Source organism: Passer montanus, unplaced genomic scaffold, assembly GCF_014805655.1.
Source record: "Passer montanus isolate IOZ18808 unplaced genomic scaffold, ASM1480565v1 scaffold9, whole genome shotgun sequence".
Lineage (NCBI taxonomy): Eukaryota > Metazoa > Chordata > Aves > Passeriformes > Passeridae > Passer > Passer montanus.
In genome coordinates this window covers 4614190-4635761 of record NW_024374367.1, presented here as the reverse complement: position 1 = coordinate 4635761, position 21572 = coordinate 4614190, and the positions used below count along the sequence as shown (strand labels likewise).

General features: G+C 37.3%; 1 protein-coding gene across 10 annotated transcripts in view; it reads left to right on the top strand.

Moving 5' to 3' along the window:
• ERC2 (ELKS/RAB6-interacting/CAST family member 2) overlaps window positions 1-21572 on the top strand; it is a 420178-nt gene that overhangs the window by 117382 nt on the left and 281224 nt on the right. For all 10 annotated transcript variants that reach the window (XR_005626125.1, XR_005626124.1, XR_005626132.1 and 7 more), the window contains one exon: window positions 10978-11145. Coding sequence is in view for 1 of the 10 variants with exons in the window: in XM_039695532.1 (XP_039551466.1) it covers window positions 10978-11145 (168 nt within the window). In the remaining 9 variants the exon portion in view is untranslated. The remainder of the gene's footprint in view (window positions 1-10977; window positions 11146-21572) is intronic.

Below are 21572 nucleotides of genomic sequence, written 5' to 3'. Positions count from 1 at the left end.
GAATATATATATCCATATATATCCTATTTATATATAGACTAAAAAGAAGAAACTCAAAATTTCTCTTCTATATACACAAAAAAGGTGGTTATAAATAATTAAATAGTAAATTTTTTAAAAAAATTAATTTTTCTTCCATATTTTCTGTAGCACACTAGGAAAATAATTTCCACCATTGTTTGTATCTTTATACTTAAGGATAACCTTTGTTGAAAGGGTTGAAATCCTAGAAGATTCAATCCTAGAAGTATTTCAAAGACACCCTTCCAAGTCCAGAAACTTTCAACAGAAGTCTTTTGAACATAATTAATTGAAAAAGCAGGAATTCTGGTGATATTTTTGGAACAAAATCCAAAGTTTGCAACTTCATTGGTAACATAGGATTTAGAACTGAATTTTACCACTCCCATTCCCAGACAGGGTAGCAAGCTTGAACAAATTGTAAAAATCCATTTATGTCTAAAATAAAAATATATTCTGATTAATCCCCATTTGATTTGCTATAAAAGATTATTTCTCTGGTGTAGAAAAAAACCTTTTCCGTTTTAGAGAACCACTGTGCATTCATTTTGGTTGTGAATTTGGCTAAACTAGGCTAAAGCAGTATCTTTTTTTTGATAAGACTATAATCTTTAAACAACAAATACACGTAATTTGTCATTTAGCTGAATCTTAGAAGGGCTTTTTTTCATGCTGTACCATATTCAGGTGTTTAAAGTGGGACATGCTTCTGTCCAAGAGTGGTAGAAGTGGTGGAATACTGGCTAACAGAGGAGCAGTGGGGATAGCAGGGAGAGGAAAGACCAGGTTTGCAAATATATTGGCGAAACATCTCAAGACCTGATACTGCAATGAGGCTTATTTCATATTACCTTTGCTCAGCTTGCCAGAATTTGGAGGCACACACCTGAGATTGGAGACCCTGGTGATGATCCTGAATTCTGAAGTGAGAAAAATAGATCAGTTAGGGTAGTGCAAAATGCAGGATCGTGCCCCTCTGGACAAAAAACCGGAACTTTTTAGTATAAAGATTTAAGTAAAGGTAATAATAGTGTGTCAGAGGATTGCTGTTAGTCACCAATAAAATGTGGCTGTAGAAAATATGATACTAAAATGTATCAGGAGAGAGATTTGTTACAGAAATTGGGGAATATTTTTATGTACTCTCTGAGACCTCATCTGAAATGCAGTCATCCATCTTCAAGACAGATGAATTCCAGATAGATAGCAGAGAAGAAGAGGAAGGTTAGGGGGATGATCAGGAAAATAAAAGATCCTTCTTATGATGCTAAAAAGGCTCAAATCTATCATTTGATTGTGGTTTCATTTGCAGGAATCATTGCAGCCAATTAATTTTGCTTATCACTGTTGTGAACTGGTGACATTCTTCTTTCTTTCAGCTGTGATATACTGAATAAGGAACTGTAATTTCCAGTTCAAGGATGAACAAGTTTTTAAATAGCTTTGATTATTTACATGAGGTAATCTCACTGGACTCTAAAATACTTAAAAAAACCAATCTTGTTTCTACCAAGGTAGAATTGTCATTTTGTGCTCAGCGTAGTTTACATGAGGTAATCTCACTGGACTCTAAAATACTTAAAAAAAAAATCTTGTTTTTACTAAGGTAGAATTGTCAGTTTGTGCTCAGCATCTTGTAGCTTAAATGTTATATGACAATTTAGTATTACTTGGATGTCATACTCTGATGTTTCAACAATTTGAGTTTGTTGTGTGAACAAAAATATGTAGAGATTTCTTTCTCCTGTTCCCTTAAAAAATGCAATCTCTTTGTCTTTACATTAGAATTTTGTTCATGCTTTTCTCACATTTGCCTTTTTGAAGAAACAAGATGAAGGAAAGGTTTTGTTCTGAAAGAAATTATTTGAAATGTCCATTTTTAATTTTTTTTTCCTCAGCTGAACATTTTCTTCGAGCTTTTGCATATGGGAAACTTTTCACAGTGGGAATGCACAGTAGGAAACTTTTCACCTGAGTAGGAATACACTGCACTTTCTAAGGGTATTGATGAGATTTTTTGCATAATCTTTATAATAATTCTAACAGAAGTTGGTCTGCTCTGTAGATGCTGCACATCATATTGCAGGTTTCCTTCCAACCTACTATTATAAATTATAATAGCAGTTCTTTATTGTTTATCAGGAATCTTGAAAATATGTCACAAGTTTCAGTGGGATAACTGTCATTATGGGACTGTGGATGTTTCCTTGGGAATTTTTGGAAGAAATCTTGCTCCTAAAGGTCTTCCCAGAAATTGCTCATGTTTCCTGCTGTCCTGGCTCTACACTTCATCAATTGTTTACTTTTTTGTGCCTTTGTGGCATGGTATTCCTCTGACTTCTTGCATAAAAACACTTTTCAAATGTGTTAACAAAATCTTGTTTTCTTGCAGCTAAATAGTTTCCTCACTTCCCCACTGATTGTTTCTGTTTCTTCATTATGCTATAAAATATTAGTTTTATTTCTCCAGCATATTTTTCCTTTTAGCAGATAGTACATTGAATCAAGTAGATAAAAAAAGCCTCTGCAGGACTTAGAGGGTCTTGGAAATCAGTTGAGAGAGCTGTGAGTGGAAGACTTTGTAGTGAAAAGCCAGAGTTGGCCTGTGCTCAGCTCAGTGGAGGACACTCTATTTATTTAGTCCCCTTGTCTTGGCTGTCACTCTTGGTTCTTGGAGGTTGCATGGCTCTTTCTCCGAAAGTAGTTTTTGGGAGTTATTTCACTGCTGATTCTTTTCCTGAAAGCATCCCTTACATATCTGACAGTGTAAGACCATTTCTGTGATAGGGATTGTTTTCATATCTGACTTCACATGGCTTGTTCAGTGTCAAGGCTGTGGGGAAAGCAGCACTTATCAGTTTTGCTTTATCTTGCTCATGCAGATGCTATTCTGTCCTGAGGAACTTAGTCCCAGATGGAATATAATTGTGGTAAATTAGTAAACCTATAGCTTCCAGATGAATAATAAATAAATGCAAGATCAAATCTTGTCATGTCTCTGACTTTCTGCTAGATGATCTGGCAGACTGGATTCAGTAAAAATATTTGGCAAGGTAATCTCTGTTAGAAAGTTAGGCAGCCTGCAACTGAAACTTGTCTGATTTCATTCTTGCCTAAGTTTTTATTTTTAATTTGCCATTTAGCCTCTATTGATATCACTGTATTCATGAAAAGATTTAAATTGTTATTTTTATTTCCTTCGTTCCAATCTCAAGCACTGTTTTGCAGTATTGTTTGGGTCTCATTACTTGCCTTAAACTGCTCAAACATTTAAAATATGAGGTGAAGGTCTATAATTTCTGTGATTATTGAAGTTCTTTAGAGTAAAATGCCTTCTCCAGTTCTACCTAAAATACCTAAAAAATGTTACTGCAAAGGTGAGATAAGTAAGGAGTTACCAGTTTGGAACCTGAAACAGTCCTTTCAGTCTTTTGACAGGAGCCTCTCATGAACTAAGAAGGCTTTCCTTGTCTGGAATTCTTATCACAAGCCAGCACAATCTCTGGAAACTAGTTTGGAATTCTGTTTCCAGCATAAAGAAGGGAATATTTTTGCAGTGTCTAGGATAGCCAGAACAGTTACACTTTTGTTTCAGTAGGAGCACAGTCTGCTTTTGGTTGAGGTGCTTTGTATTAAAAAAATATCAAGCCTTGCTATTTTAATAAATAAATAAATTAATAGATGTGATACATTATTTCACAGAGTAATTTCTTGTAAGGGCCCAGAATATCCCTGAATTTCACCTTGCTCCCATGAGCAGGGGAAATGAGCAGGAGGGCTGCCTTGCCTTGCATGGCTCAAAAGCCAGAGCCAGTGGGAAAGTTCTGAGTTCTACAAGGGTCCAGAGGACTGAAGGTTTGGCTTGAGGACGTCATGGAGGGAAGCAGACCTGCAACTCTTCCTTGTACTCAAGATCCTTATCAAACCAGCTGATTTTTCCTGTTCAGGAGATTATGGAGCCTGGCCTGTTAAGAGAGAGAGGACTTCACTCTCAGCTTTGGAAACTTTTAGAGGTGAATTTTTAATTAGAAGGATTACAAGTACTTGAAGCTTATTCCCTCTTGTGAAAAATGCAGCACTTTTCAAAGAAAAGGCTGTAACCTGGTTTCTGGGAAAATGTGAGGAGGAGAGATACAAGAGTCAAAATGCCATATTTCATGGAGAAAATGCTGTGTTGTATTTAAAATAAGCAATACATGTTTAGTGTATTATTTTAACCTTTCTTCTCTGTTTGCCATGTTCTTATGAATAAATGGAAATAAGGCCAAGCTGTGTTATGTCACTCTGGGGGCTGGCTGTAGATTCTGGAAGATAAGTCTGTAGTCAAACTGATTCCAGCTGGACCTGCTGCTGTAGGAACGTCTGATAGTCCAGTAGGTGACACAACCAGGTGCTCCAGTTTCAGAACAGGGTGAATCGTGAGGTTCTCTGTGAGATGTGTGACTCAAAAGGTGTGAAACTGAGAGAGGTCGAGGACACGGCTCATCCCTAGAAGCCATAGCACAGGCTCTCAAACTCAGCTGGAGAGAGGTTTTACCTACAGGCACCTCCTTTATTCTGAGCAGGTTACAAACAAAAAAATGCTTTTTGAAAATCGCACATTCATTGCTGTGTCTACAGTTTTTTAATGACTGAATCCTAGTACTAAAAAAGGTTAAACAGAAAAAGAGTTAATGTAAAAACTCTATCTTTACCATATTTAAAATAAATGGATATTTACTGATTATTCTTTCATGGAATTCTCCCCATTTTTTTTTCATGAAGCAGTTAAACACATTGCTCGACTTTAAAAAAAGAGCACCTTGGCCTTTTAATTAACTTTCTATTAACCTGTAACAATACAAAAAAATTTGAATGTTACTGAAGACAGAAATTTCACAAGTTAAAAGCTTCCAAGATGGATAGTTTTGCAAATTGGTTTCAAGTATTTTGAATTTATAACTATCATTATGTTGCTAAATAACATTGAATCTGGAATGACTTCCTTTGCAGTAATTTAAAAGTATTATGATAGCTATAGTTTTATAGTGAGTGTAAAAATCAGTGAGGTAAATTCAATGAGGTAAGGTTAGTGCTGGAAGTTTTATTAACAAAAACTGTAAGTATTAGCACATGACTTACAGTTCCCATGTGTTTTCCAAAATTTGCTGGAACTAAACTGAATATTAAATTCTGAACTTTGGACTAGTTGCTGTAAAGCACTTAATTTTAGTAGTAAGAATAAGCAAGATATAAATTAAAATAAACCAGCTGGTGGGCAATTGGCTGCGTTGATAAGGTACACGGATCAGAATTCCTTGTGGCATATGATGTTCCACAAGGACAAGCTTCCTACACCCTGAAGGAACAATTAATATGTTGTTTACAGTCTCTGGTTCAGCTGAAACATTTTCTGGTGTAGTTTGACCCATCAGTTTACCAATTTTCTCTTTTAAAGACCATCATTATCTGGACTGGTGGATAAGAAGAATGTAAGAAAAATATTTATTAGTAGAGCTGCCAAAGCTGTTGAGGGTGGAGGCTGGGAAGGTTATGAAAATTGTTGGTGTCATCTTCAAGGACTGAGTAAAGTGATTTTGAGGTGTTCCAGCAATGGGGGCTTCTCCTGCCCTTGTACTGAAGGACTGAAGTTGCTCGTGACAGAGATTCTGTCAGGGCAATGGCACAAGTTTGTTCTCCTGATGGGAGAGCCAACACTGGCCTGTGTTTGCAAAACATCTCCTGCTGCTCACTGTCTGTTCCCCTGGACTACAAAGTCCTCCCCTTGGGTCAGTTCTTAAATACTGAAGTCTTAGAAATAAAACAGTAAACTAGATTATGCTTTAAAGAATACAAAGCCTATAAACTATCAGCTGAATTAGAATGTGAACTAGAGCAACTTAGAGCAGTAGAGGGCTGAGAATGTTGTTTGAGATAATGCCTAGAAGTGTCATTTTCTTCTGTGAAGTGAAAAAGCTAGCAAGCTTACTAGAGTTTCAGTTTGGAACAGAGTGTAAAGGATAGTAACTGTACAAAATTCAGGTGTTTGCAGCTTCAAAATGTTCTGCCTTTTCTGCCTTGAATTTTACATACATCAGAGGTTTTTGATAGAAATGAATATATGGCTTGCCAGGTACAGCTATTGCTTGGAAAAAGATAATCTTTATCACATCAGACTAAAATATAAGGAACAAACATGTTGAAGAGGTAGTTTTCATTATATTTTCTTATTTTAGAATAGGGTTTTTTGGGTTTTTTTTAAATGGCTCTGGAGAGTACAATTGGGACACATGATATCCTTTCTATACTTGTAGTTCAGTTCTCATATTTGTAAAAGGACCCATGTGAGAGTATGCTGTCTGTACTAATAATTCAGTAGTTCTATATGAAAAATCAGAGTGACAGCTCTTTTATTCTTGGTTTAAATTGGTTTTCATAGTAACAGCTTAGAACTTCCCCAAGATACATGTGGATGCATAAACACAGGCACTAAGATCTTTAATAGAAATTAGGTTTTTTTTAAATAAATTAACTGAAGATTTTCCTCAAAAGATGGCTGCATAATATACTAAAAGAGCAAATAATAGCCAGAAAATTTCTACAGGGCTGTGGAGCCTGTAGTGATGATGAGGAAGGGGGAGAATGATGGTGCAGAAGAGGAGGAGAGGACTCTTGAGCACAGTGGTGAATATTGGCTGCGATGTGTGCAGGAACAGGGCTGGCTCAGGAGGGGATTAACACTGGGCTGCAGTTTTTTCTTACTACTCCTGCTGTGGTACTACAGCACACTTAGGACTTCAGCAGGACCTTCAGGTTTAGTTTAAAAAAATACAGTCTTAAATGTATCTATTTATGATGGTAAAGTAAATAATTCTTAACAGTGAAACACAGTCGTGCTGCTTCATGTTTTACTTCCCCCTGGAGCTCCTTAGCACTAAACCACTTTCATAAATGATATATGTAATATGGCATCTAAGTTAAACAGTTAACAGTAAGGAACTTCAAGGAATAGACATCACTACTGAAGCCGGTCATGAGTGGCAGGTGATGACATGAAGATTAATAAAGTTTGACTTTGAATTTGGCAATTTTTGCCACTTACATGAACTCTTTTTTCCAAAAGTATTACCCAATTCTAAAGTTTTTACAGTGTGTTGTATATTTCCAGAGCAAGTGACAGAGTTTATTGTATTAAATAGTAGAAATAAGTAGCAGCTGAAGAAAAAGAAGTTAGACAAAATTAAAAAGCAATTTACTTGGAGAGGGGTCTTTGAAATACTTAATGTGCTAGCTATCAGATCTGGTTTTGCTTTATTTTTCTTGAAAATTATGGTATTCTTCAGACTGCCAAGTTTTACTAGTAAATATACTGTAAGAGCTTGGAAAAAATAAGTGAAGGACTCTTAAAATTAGATAGTGTTGAGTGAAAAGCCAAAGAGAGGTTTTGTGTACGAGAAATCCTTATCCTTTCAAATATTAAAGGAATATATATATATCTGTTGCTGTAAAATGACCCAAATTTAATTTCCTTTCAAATCATATTTAAAATGCCTTAAATGGAAAAGCGGTAGTAACAAAATGGCAGACATTCCTCATGGTGTGCTGGCATGCTCCATCTAGAATACTTCATTGTTGTGTTATTTTTGGGAGATGCGGTTTCACAGTACCATTTGCAGGGAAGAGACAATTTCTTACATTGCAAATTGACCCTGGCCAAATATGAAGTAGTATATTTTGCTTCTGGTCCACAAGATGAGGACCTGATTTAACAGCATTTTGGTTCTCTGCCATCTGGAGGTTCTTACTTGACTTATGAGATGATGTCATCCACGCTTAGTGCTGAACAGATAGTGAAAGGTCACCTGCAGGTCAAGCTGAGGTAGTTTTGTTTCCTATTGTGAGAAATGTAAAAGTCTTGGTTCGTGGTTTCTACAGGCAGAACGATGACTTTAGGGAAGGAGAAAATGACTGACATAACTGATGTTCTCCTAAACCTCCACTTGGCAGTCCTGTGAATAGAAAATCAATCTGCAGACCCAAGACCACACACAGTATGGGCTGTGTATTCCCTCTCCAAGGCTGGCACTGGTCAGGGTTCTGTCTCCACTTTCAGAATGGCTCCTTGCTGTGAATGTTACTTTGGGGATGATATACTTATTCCATCAAAATACGTCATTGTGCAGGTGGGTTTTTGAATTAAATTGCTCTGCTGTATCAGCCTCAAGATGAGAAGATGTAAGAAACTAGATCTGTATTTGGCAGATTTCTTTCTGCCACCCAAGGCTGTGGTGGATATGCTGTGCTCTTTCCTTCCCACCTCTTGCACTGTCCTTGTGTGAATTGGGGTTGATAGGGTTGAGACTCTTTGGCTGTTTCTCAGTGCAATTGAAGCTGCACTTTGGTTATGCTTTAAAGACTCTGCTTGAAGCTACAGCAGGATTTGAGTCTGAGAAGCTGGAGTGGACAGGAGCTCTGCTCCTGTTTCCCACGCAGGTTGTCACTGGGCGTTCAGAGCCATTTGCTCATCCTCTCCACCCTCATTGTGCTCCCAAATTTTATTACCTAAAATCCCTTCCATTCCTCAGTTGAATCTAGAGAGCCATGCTGACAGGGAGTGTGGGAAGAAATTTGTGAAGAAGAGTGAGAACTGTCTCCTCAGCCCTTGGGGTGGGGACTGGATGGGCAGAGCAGAAAAAATTACTGACACTGCCAGGTTCAGCCAATCTGGACAAGCTGCATCTGACCTGTGGAAGCTGCTGTGTTATCCCAGCCACGGGGGAATGGTGTCACAGCTTTATTTGTCTGGGGATCCAATCACCTGCAGCTCCCTTGACTTGAAGCTTTAGGCTTCTGCTTGGTGGCAGCTGGGAAATGATCCTGGCAGTGGCTGATAGGGAGAGCTGCTGTTGGAGAGCTGCTCCAAGGTCCTGACGAGCTCCTCAGCTGCAGCTGGAAGGCCCAACAGAGATTTCTGTGATTTGACTTCAGGGATTGCTTTCAGCTGTGAAGCAAAGAAGTGATTAAGTATAAAGAAGATGCAGTAATGAGATTCAGATGAGGTCTTTTATGTTTATAAAAAGAGGTCTGAAAGCTTGCTGCTACTATTATTTCTTGTTTTGTAATTGAAAAAGTCATCTTTGAATCCCTTACTGCACACTGCTTACAAACTAAGAGATCCCGTTACTGTAATATTGTAAAAAAAGTCTTAAAAATAAAGTAAATCTAGTGGAATATAAATCTTTTTTCCAGTGTATAGAAAGGCAATGAGCCATTTTAAAAGCAGGAAGAACATGCATTTTGAGATCCAATAGATCATCTAAATTGGTCCCAAACCAAGTTTTAATGTGGCATTGAAAATACTTTTGCTTTGAATAAATTTAGTGTTACTAAACTCAGAATACACATAAATATAGATTTGATGATTGTTTTGCACTTTGATAGTATTCTGATTAACTAGAGAACAAATTGCTTAATAGAGGAGACCCTCACTGTTCCATGTGCAGAACTTAAAAATGCTAAGGCTCCATTTATGCTCTTTCAGTTTCTTCCATCTAGCTTTTTATTATGAATTAACCTTATGTATTTCTAGGAAATACAAACTTTAAACTCTTGTTCTTTATTAGCTATAATTTGTATGTTTGAAATTTTAGTTAGTGAATCTAATATTTTTCACTTGCCTGACTGCCTGCAGTTGTCTTGTAGATGGAGAATTATTCTAAATTGCCACATCATACATGTTCAATCCAAACCTTGACTTCTCAGTGGTGAGCCTTGCAGCCAAAGAAAGCCATGAGTCCACTTAATGTGAGCACCTCATGGTTCAGAGGTGCAGAAAAAACCTCTGTTCAAGGAAATCTGTCTCTGTAACAAGGAATGACTGCACTTCCTTTATCTTAGTTCTCTACTTTCCATGATTTTTATTAGCACTGACTGAATTTTGTGGGTATATGTTGTCTTGCATGATTATATTTACAAATAAGCTTTCCATAATATGAAACTCACGGTGAAACAAAAAGTCTTGTTTTTTAAAAACTTCATATATGATAAAATCTATTATTTTCTCCCAAATATTCCACCCCCCAGTATGTTATGCTGAGAGCTGCTCAGCAATTCATTTGTAGCTGCTTTTCTGAACCAGAATATGTAAACAGTGGAAGTGTTGCTGAAGGCACCAATACATATCCAGTGTGATTCTTGTAGTAACGATGGTTAAAGCCAAGCATACTCTGTCTCTTTAATCAATTGAGATCTCTGCTATTTTATTACTGTTTGAATTGCATTAAGAGAATAACAAATTTACAGCAAGAAATGAGAAAATCAAGGGTGCTTATGCATTCTGGGCTGTTGGAATTCTTTTGTGTTTTTGGGATGACATGAACTCTAATTGGAGTGGGGCTGGCCCAGCCTCATCCCCAGTGGGCACAGCTGTGAGCAGCAGGTGAGCAGCACTGACAGCAATGAGCCAGGGAGTGCCCAGGGGCACTGACCAACCTCCAAAGGGAGCAGAGGGCTCACAGGGGCAATGCATGTGGGATGAAGGGTATAACAGATTGTGCTGTAGAACAAGAAAGAGCTGCAGATCCTTGGAGCCTTCTTTGATGTCGGTCGTGCCTCCACTGTCTTCCTGATACTTTCAGGTTTTATTTTTTTCTTCTTTTTAGTATTTTTTTTTAAAAAACCAATCCGCCAGTGATATATGAAGAGTGTGTTATTTAGGAAAATCCCTGACTATCCCTTATTTTGTTTGATGGGGATTTGTGCTTACTACAGGGGAGTAGTCAGACCCATTTGGTAAGAGACTTTTGAAATAAACACTGTAGAAAAGCATAACAAGTAAAACAGTGTCTTAGAGTTCAGTTTGGAAAATTACAATGAAGAGAAATAAAACATTTCTTAAGTGTGAATAAAGGAATATTAGAAAAAAATATGCTGATGATCTCTACTGAACCCTAAATATGCTTGATTTACTTACTGTAGGTTGATGCCTTGCGGTTACGGTTAGAAGAAAAGGAAACCTTTCTGAATAAAAAAACAAAACAACTTCAAGACCTCACAGAAGAGAAGGGAACCCTTGCTGGAGAAATTCGAGATATGAAAGACATGTTGGAAGTAAAAGAAAGAAAAATTAATGTCCTTCAGAAAAAGGTAAGATCAGTTATCACAGATGAAACGATATGTTGTACAACATTTGAGGCACATTTGAAGGAAATACTCCTGTTTCTAAAGTGTATTACTATATTAAAAAAGATGCAGAGAGTCTGTAATAGTAAAATATTCTAATATAAAATGTCTTGCTTTTATCTGTGGGTACATTTTTTATAGTATTTTATATATATATAATATATCAGAAAAATATTAGATGCTGCAGTTGTCACAAAATTATTGGAGTTAAAGGAAAGTACTGAAAAATCCTGATGAAACTTATCCCTCAACACAAAGGGTTCCAGTATCCTTATGAACACTGATTACTACTCTTTCCAAATGTAAGTAAGATATGTGGGCCTGCTAAAGGGTTGGGATACTGTGTTTTTAGCCTGAAGGACTTTCTTTTCTAGGTGGAGAGGAGGGGAGTGGAGAAGGAACCTAAATTAAGTCAGTTATCTGCTTTCCTTGTGGTCTAAAGACATTAAGAAGGGAGGCCCCCTCCAAACAGCCAAATTATATTATTTCTAATTTTCCACAAATTTAACTGCATTTGCTCTCTTTGGAAGTTGGATTTAATCATTACAGTTTTCACCTGGGGGAGTGGGGAGGGAATTTCCTGTAGAGGCAGCTCTGCACGGGTTCTGCAGGCAGCAGTAGAGAGTTCATATCCATATCCTTGTTCTCACACTCACCAAGATATTTATGCTACCAGGTGGGTACTGTTTGTGTCTCATGTGTCACTGTTTACCATATAGAGATGCACTTGTAAGCAGACACAGAAATGGAAAAAAAGTTTCTGGCATCACCTATATTTTACTATTCTCCCCTCCTTTTACAGCCACTCAAAGTATGTCTACTCCTCCTTATTCTATTATTATGTAGGTAGTTCATGTTACTGTGGTTTTCCTCCAGGATTCCTACAGGGTTCACATGGTCTAGTTGTGCTTCTGTCTGCAGTTGCTTAAGTACCAAATTTAAAAAGCCAAGTTCTTATTTTCCAGAAGCTGAGAGCATTGTGTTTTCAGGCCTGAGAAGTAGGGTCTATCAAAGCTGGAATATAAATGCTCATCCACTTTAATCCTATTTCTGAATATTTGCCTTATTAGCAGTGCTGATCATATAAAACAAAGTAAACTTCAAGGCTTTTATCCTCAATGCCAACTAGTTTTCGACATTTCTTGAGCGTTCTGAAGAATAGACTGCATCTTTTCTTATTGTTTGTATTCTAAAAAAAAAAACCAAACCCAAACCCCTGACCAAACCAACATTTTACAATTTCCCACTTTAATCCTATTTCTGAATATTTGCCTTGTTAGCAGTGCTGATCATATAAAACAAAGTAAACTTCAAGGCTTTTATCCTCAATGCCAACTAGTTTTCGACATTTCTTGAGCGTTCTGAAGAATAGACTGCATCTTTTCTTATTGTTTGCATTCTAAAAAAAAACACCAAACCCAAATCCCTGACCAAACCAACATTACAATTTTTCTTGTACTTAGAACTTGAGGAAATGGTTCAGTAAGAGGAATGTGTATTCAGTGATGAAAATTTTGTGATGAGTAACTATCACAGAGCTACCAGCACTAGCTGCTGTGGCTTTGTCCTCAGAAATATGCAGCATAACACCACTTCTCCTTTTAAGATATCATGGCCATTTTATTAGGGCGTGCAGATGGTCTTGCCTCTTTTACACTTGCTTCTTGATGGCCATAATCATTCTCAAACTGCATTCTCTTCACTAGATTGTAGAATAAAATATGCCATAGCCTCATGAGCTCTAGTATACAAAGAGATAAATCCTGCTAACAGCTGGGTGGAAAATTGGAGCTGGTACTGAACTGATCTTTTTAAAACTGGAGGTAGCACTTCCAGTAGCATTTTCTATCTTGGAGGTTTTATTTCCTTTCATTAGGGGACTTGTGAAGTTTAGTTTTTCTGCTGTGGGCTGAATACTGGGTTCACTTACAGAAGAATGAATTTTGATGATTATTTTAAAAAAAGGCAAAAAGTATTACATTTATAGCACAAAAGCTATGTGTAGATTTGCTTTTCTGAAGCATTCTTTGTAACTACATTCTTTTAATGTGTAGATGTTAGCATGTTGAAAAATACTGATACTAGATTGTCATAATACCATTATTTTGTTTATAGGAGAAGAATGTGAATGTATTTGGAAAATACATTTTTAAAATTACTCTTAGGTCACATTTTTAGATTTGGATCTTTATTTTACTTGTGTTTCTCTTCCCATATTCACTCACAGATCATTTGACTAAAGAGAAATTTGACTGAAGTATTGTCCTGCTCTGCTCACCCCTCATTTAAGTAAATCTAGGTCATGATGCTATAAATGATGCTTTCAGGGTTTACTTTTCGTGTGCCTGGTGTACAATTCTGAAGTAGAAAATGCTGTATGTCACCAAGGCAAATTCAGGCTTTTACACTCACCTGAGAAAAAACAAAACAAACCAATCTGTCTGGTTAACCCAAATGTTCAGCTTCCTTTTGGCAGTGATTGTTGGTTCATGACTTCTTGTGTTTAGGGTCCTTGGGCACTGCAGTGTCCTTGGCAGCAGATGAAATCTCATCTCTGGCTCCCAATTCTTGCATGCAGAAAGGGAAGGGTGTTCTGGGTCTATTTTTTTTCCAAGAGGCTTTCCTGGCACTGATACCTTTCACTGTAGATAACTTTACCCTCACCAGATGAAGCTGTGTCCCAGGGCATTCATACCTTGGACAGTCCACATGTTCTGGCAAAGGGAGCACAGCTCCTTTTGGAGCAGAGGCAGATTGGTTATGTGTTATTTCAAAAGTATGTTGGGCTATGTATAGTACAAATTCCTAGCACTATAATGTTTGTTATTGCAGTATTTTTGAACAGGCCCTTTTCAGGGCTTTTCAGACAGTGTGGTAGTGGATGCTGTGCTTTAAGAAAAAAAGATTGTCTAATATACCTGTTTTCTTTACAGTTTTGACAATGTGCCTTTCCAATTGCAAGCATAACTAAGAATAGATTTTGATAGAAAAGTATTTAATCTATCCTAATTACAGTAATTTTATCCTTTATTTTAATCTAATTATAATTTTATCTTTTACTCCTTTCTGCATTGAAAGGACTTGACTTTTGCTTTCCTCCAGTTTTTCTCATAATCTGAACTTTTGGTCACATCTTCCACTTTGGGATGGCAGCCAGACGTGTCTGTGTTGAGAATTTAGAAACTTGTTCTCAATGTGCACATACATGTGGAGAATTCAGGGAGTGGAAAGCAGGATGGGCCATTTCAATGACACTCAGGAGGTGGAGCAATGTCTGGGCCCCACAGTGGGTTGTACATTGGGTTTACATACCTTCCCTCATCAAGGACTGCTCTGGTTCTGCTCACTCTCCTGAAAGCCTTCTAAAAATGAAGGAAGTGCTTCTAGTTCTTCTTGGCAGGTTCTGTCTGGACATCAGGCTCTTTTGACTGTAATATTTTGGTGCTTGCCTCCATTTTCTTCTCTCTACTCAGGACCAAATTTTATACCCTTGTATTTTTGTTTACTTTTGATATGAGACTTGTGAATAACCAGTTATGTTCCTGCCTTCAGTTGTCGATGCAAGATAGATGGCTACATCTCTCTCCACTCAGCCTCAAGTACCTCACTCAGCCTAAAATAACATTTGTTTTAATGGTTGTATTCAAGTAACTGAAGAAGGAAGAATTTGTGTATAGTGCCTAAAAATATTTCTGTCAGTAATAACCTGAAAGTGAGTAGGAAGGAATATGTAATTTGGAAATATGTAATTTCTAATCTGTATTCCTTCTCTTATATGCATTATCTGCTGTATGGAGAAAAAAAACCAAAACTACAAAGGAGATAACACTGAAGAACTCCTTTTTGGAAAGTGGAGCAGTTCCTTCTCTTTTCTGGATAGCTGTCACACTGGGAGGGAAGGACAGGTTCTGTTCAGCACTCCCTACCGAAGGTGGGGAAGAATCAAACCCAAAACAGCTGTGGGGAGGCTCATGGGAAGCCATAGGAATGAACACAAGATGCAGAAAAATGTATGGGCTAGATAAGGATCTGATGGTGCATTGTCCTTCTGTGCAGAGATTTGGGTGTAATTTCTGACCAAATTGCAAAACTGCTGCAGTATTCAGGATAATTTGCAGGCTTAAGGGAGGCCCAGCACTGGAGCAGCATGTGTTTAGAGGATTTGGATCAAGGTAGATTGGCATGGAGTAATAATAAACTTATGTCAATGTCAGAGGTGCAATATTACTTAATATTTCTTTCTTTTAGAACCTTTGGCACCACTGTTCCATTTTAGTGCCAGTAAAGTTGGGTATGCTGTTTTAATAGCCTTGTTTAACCTGGCAAAGCTAGTCTTACACCTCATATCTGTCAGTTTAGCATGCAGAGGGGCAGACCTCAGAAATCTTTATGTATTTCTTACCAGAACATTCCAGTTCTATGAATGTGGCCGAGGCTGGAGGGCAAAAGTGCTGAGCTGGATGACGTCCCTCTGCTCCCAAATTTCGCCTTTCGTACAGTAGGTAGAAGTGGAGTGTTTTGTCCTCTAGGAATCTACAGACACTTAAAACCTCCAGTTATGTACTCTGAAGTAGGAGTCTCAGTGATGAAAACAGTAGCTGTTGAGACAAGAGCAGTGTACAGGATGTAGACCTGGATCATATTAGGACAGCAGCTTGTGGAAATTCTTTTGTGGGGACTATCATAAAAGAGCACCAGCTAAAGAGGGCTAATATAATACTCTACCTTGACTTGCTACATAACTTTTCATGTAAAATGTTACAGTTTCCATCTTTAATAGTTTAATCTTTGTGATTGATGAAGTGCTACATGACTAAGGGCCTTAACCTACCAGCTAATTAACATTTGTAGGAAATGTCATAAAGTCTTAGTTCTCATGTAATAATTGCAATTTGTACCTGGAGTGGCTGGACTATGCTCTTTAGGTGATATTGTCCAGTTTGTGTTAAATTGTGTTGCACAATTAATTGGATGCATTGCTGTTGGCTGTCTCCTAAAAAAAGGGAAATGTTAGGAGTGATTAGTGTAAACAAAGGAGTCCTACTCTTGGGCTGAGAAATTTGCACCAGTATTATTGCTTGATGTAGGCTACAAGTAGAAAGAGCAAGCATGTTGCTGATAGAAGCTGCCTTTGGAATATTTTTTTCCCACAGTTTAATCAGCTGGGAGCATGTTTTCATATTCCCAGGAAGGGGTCAGGGCATGACAAAGGACATTTTCTATTGACTGTGTCAAATTCTGTCAGAACACTGTAAATAGGCTGTTATGTGAGCTGGCATTTTGCAGTCACAAATCTATTGTATTTCTGGAGTCAGATGATAAGTTCTGAAAGAGTTGTTCTGCAAGATAGAGCAGTGTTCTGACCATAGAATTAGGTGTTGAAAAAAATAAAATTAATAAAATTAGGATGTCTTTCTGGTGTAGCATAAAAGTTTTGATGTTACAAAACTGCTATGGTGACTATTAACTTTTGTATTATTTAAGAATTGAATCATTAATAGTGTATGTCCATTTTAAGAGTACAGTGTTCAGTGTACTGAATATTAGAAAATTGTACTTTGTTGGCCACTAAGGCTTGTAGCTTTGCCAAATCATGGTATGCTTTTCGTAACAGTCTGAAAGTGAAATTGAATTAAATACAGTCAATTGTTCATCCAGGGTGGTGGTGTTACTGATCCAAATACATGATCAGAAAAATGTGTCCTCAAGAATTCTGCACAATCAAATACAACTTTGGGACTGTGGGGTAATCACAAATCCCCCTCAAGCCTAACCAGAGCAACTGTTGTGATGCTCTCAACCCGTGCACAGAGACACTGAGAGCAATGTAATTTAGATCAGAAGCAGGGATTATTTTCATTTTTCTTTACTTTACTTTCCCATTCTTTGTAACACATGATGCTACTAAGTTTTTACAGTTTATAAAAGATCACTAGAAATATGTGACCCTATATACCTTCACTTAGTGAAGCCAGCCTGGATGTTCATCCAGACTAAAACCATAGTTATGAGTCCAGGTCCTTGCACATTGAAATTCAGGATTGTTATAACCTTTTCCAGCCTTTGCTTGAATGGATTGTTCTTTCCAATGAATTTGGGATCCGCTGAGGCTAGAAGTCCAAAATTTTGTTGTTCTCCCCCTCTCTGTTCTCTATGACCTGCTTGCTGCTGCTGTTCTTTTTCAAGCCTGCACTTCAAAAGGAGAAGAGGTGGATTACACACTTCTGCTTACTGGCCTATTTGGAAATAAGCACTTACCTCTGTAGGAGAAAATCACCAAATTTCTCAAATAGAGTTTCATGAAATTACAAAATTTAAAAACTTTAATGTGGTGCCAGTTCTGTAAACATGGTAATTTTTGAATGTCAGGTGTATTGTAAATCTCAAGTCAGTCTCAGGTAAGTCTCAAGACTCTGAAGTAAGAAGAAATACTGACTGCAATTGTGCACACTACAATAAAAGTCATTGTAGATCAAGTTATGCTAGCTGGTTTTGAGAGGATTCCTCAGATGATGAAGAGAATGGGGTGGTTGAACCCTCAGGTTTGTAGCATACACAAGTGCTCACAGACAGAGAGTCATCTGCAAAGTGGGACTGAGCCTAATGAGACCCTTACATAAGGGCTTTACACTGCTGGTGTGATACCACTGCTGCTGGTGGGGGAAAGAAGCTGCCCTTCAGCTCTGAAATATCAATACTAATTAACAACATTAGCTTTAAATATGATATTAAGTTTTATTCATGCTGAGAAAACAGCCAACTCACATGCTGGGAATTTTAAGCTGTGTGAAGAGTAGTATTTTGTATTTAATAGAGTTGGGGGAAATTTCTTTTAAAGCGTGAAAGAGCTCAGTTATGTGTAGTGTGACTGGGCAAAAGGGAAGTTGTCATATTTTGGAGATTCAGTAGACCATAAAAGAATTATTTAGGGAAATTGATGGCTACCTATATATCTGAAAAAGAATCAGGGAAAATCAGAATTGTTTAGGAGAAAAATATATTTCTTGGAAGAAATGAAATTTCTCTCCAAAAAAAGTAATAGATGTCTACTAATTTGAATTAAAAATTATAAGGGAAAGTTTTATAAGTGTAATAGAATAATTTTACATGGAGGTATCCTGCTGTCATGACTCACTCAGAAGTTTTAGCTGCTGACTGAGGGTTGTATTCATGTAATTCCCTGCTCTTGGAACTGCATCTTTGAGTGGCAGGCTGGCTATTTCCCCACTGTCTCAACATGACAGATTCAGCTGGTTTTGTACCTGCCAGCAGTTTAGCACTGAATCTTTGACAACTCATTGAAATGACACAAAATCAGATCCCCCAAGAAGCAGTGAGTGGAACAAAGTATTGCACAAGCCCAAAAGGCTTGTATGTCTTATTACATACTGATGTTTTTCTTGGAAACTTTCAAGGTCCATGCTCCAGATGAGTGATTTGTGGCAGGGAGGAAGGAGGATGGGTGGCTTCTCACCTTTAGTGACTGACAGACATTGATGAGGGGGATTCACAGGGATAGGCACTTCTCAAATCATAATTTTATGAAATATTCCTTAGGAAAATAAATGAATCAGCTTGTTAATTATATGCAGTATTATGAGAAGACATTGCTGAATCACTTCAGATTTAAAACTGATACATTTTATGTATGATTTCATCTGAGATTTATTTTTTTATAGTTTGATGTGTGAAATATTCAGCAATATAGTGACCAACTAACTTATTAATCAGGATAAACCATCCTTGCCTAATCCTGAAATAAATAGATCCCAATGCCCCTGTTCACCTACTTGCTAGGCTAGGCAGTTACTCTTGATCTGCAGCTTTACGTAGTGTATATCCCAGTTTGTTATATCTGGGAGTGAAAAAGAAACATTTCCTACTAAATATAAAAAGCAGTGTTATGCATTAGCAGTTGGGTTTTAGCATTTTTGTAGTATATTAAAACTCTACTCTTCTGTTGGCATAGAATCAACACCCTAATTTACACATTGCTGGAGCTCCTTGATGCTGGCAGTTGTGCTTTCCTGGTGGTATTCCACAGCTCTTCCTCTGACTGAGCACTCTGGGACTAGAGGCTCTAATACCTCAGTAAACTGGGTATTTAATCACATTTGGAGAAGCATCACCCTTCACCTTTGAGTGGAGTTGTTATTGGCTTTATGAAATCATGAAGTTCAAAGACTCAGGAATATGCATGCAGATAAGTTTAATGGTAACAATAAATGAGAATTGTTATCTTCATACTTCTCCCTTCATATTATCGTTACCAGATGTGGCTGGAGCTAGTGGTGCCAATTTGGTCAGATTGCTTTGATAATTTTCTTGTTGCCAAGCAGTATGTATTTCTTGGTGGGAGAATCAGCAGTGGTATGTTTGAATATGAGTAGAATAAGTCCAACTTCAGAATGGAATCTGAATCTAATTCACTTCCTTCTAACACACCTGACTTTAATTTTTAACGCCCAGCCAGCACAGAGCTAAGATCAAAGTGAAGCAGAGGAGGGAGTAAAGCAATTCTTGGGAAGTAAAAAATAAAAATGGCATAACATTGTGTAATCTTTCATATATGACAGAAATATTTGGCTTATTTACCATTCACTTAAGAATAAATCTGCAGTAAATTTGCTAAAGGTAATTATGCCAGCAACCCTCCTTACTTATCAGGGAGAAAAATCAGGCCCACTATATTTACTACCTAAGAGAGACCTTAATTTGACAGCAGAAATCTGCATTAATGTCCCCAGAAAGGCACAGAATCTTTTATTGCTCTGTGCTTAACCCCATGGCAAAGTGACTGTACACCATGGGAACTTCTGCATGCTGCTCTCTGTAGAGCCTTCTGCTGATTTTGAGGGAGAAACTGCTAAAGGTCCACAGGAATCTGTCACGTTTTCATCTTAAAGCTTGTTGACAGGATTGGGAGTGTGTTAAAGCATAATTTAAATTTGAGTGAAGTACCTGCTGTGTACTATCCCAAATTCTTCATTCATGGTTAAGTCTGAGATTTTGTTGTGGCTTTCATGGGAACCATAAATAGTTTGATTTGAATATTTATTTAATATAAATCCATGACTTTTGAGATTCTTTGAATGTTGGGAGGATAGTAAACAGCTAATCAAATGAAAAACTTCCAAGTATAGAATTACAATACAGTAATAGAAAACAGGAGTTTAATTTAGTTGCAAAAGAGGTCACCTCTGTAAACTGTCCTTGGGAGCTTGTCTTGTTGTGTTAGAATTGCAATAATTAGATTTAAAATAATTTCTTGCATGACATTTTGTGTTCATCCATGCTCATTGTTTGCACACTTGAACCGTTACTGATTTTTATGTACTGCCAATTTATGAAATGTAATATAATTCATTGTCTGTCTTGAAATTTTTGAATTGCAACATCTTCCATGAATCCTTATAAATTCCCTCAAATCCCCTCCTTGGGGGAGGGGGAAGAAGATACATCCATGGACAGGTAGCTCTTTTCTGTGTCTGACTGTTCTGTAGCATTGAACTTGTAGCATCATTCAATCCAAACTGTCAGTAGTATCTGCCTGGGAGACACTGAAAATGGAGTTGTTGTCAGACTATTGTAGCTTCACTGCTAAGTGATGCTCAAGTTTTTTGGACAATTTTACATTTAAAATGACGTGAATGTTCTTGAAGAAAAAGCCTGACAAAAATTAATTGGTAATAATTCTAATGCTTGCAGAAGTACAGAGATAGTAAATCTGTGTAATATATTGATACAATCTGTAATGCATTGATATAGACATGGTCTCTAAAGGACTTCCAAATCCTTGTTCTTTACTTCAAGTTCCTCACTCACCCCTCTTGTGAGGGTTTTATCCAGTGTCTGTCAAACCCCTCCATGCAGAGGGGCACATGAGTGGGCATGAAGCTCAGTGGGAGAGATGCATCTGACAGCTGCTGAAACTTCTCATTGTCCAGCAAAAAACATAAATCAGAGGAAAAAATGACATATTTTTGTATAGTATGTCAGTGTCACTGACATTGCAGCAGCAGGTTACCTTCAAATGTATCTTCAGGATTTTCCTGTAATTGCAAAAGGGACAGTGAATGTTCTTCATAGATCCTTTCATCAAAACTTTCACAATAAATAAAAAAACCCCAAAAAAACTGAAGGAAGCAAAATAGATAAGGATGGCTACATTGATTAACAAATTGTAGGCATCAAAGTCCTAATGAAAACTGATTCAGAGAGAAAAGTATTTCTGTCATAGGTGTAATTTAAAAAAATTTTTGCTTTATTTTTGTGTAGTTGATGGTATTAGAATGAGGCTAAGTTTCACATATCAACCAGCTGGTTTTGAGGTGATACAAGATAAAGGAAATTCAATCATTTTGCTTTTTAAAGGACATTTTTCATACCAA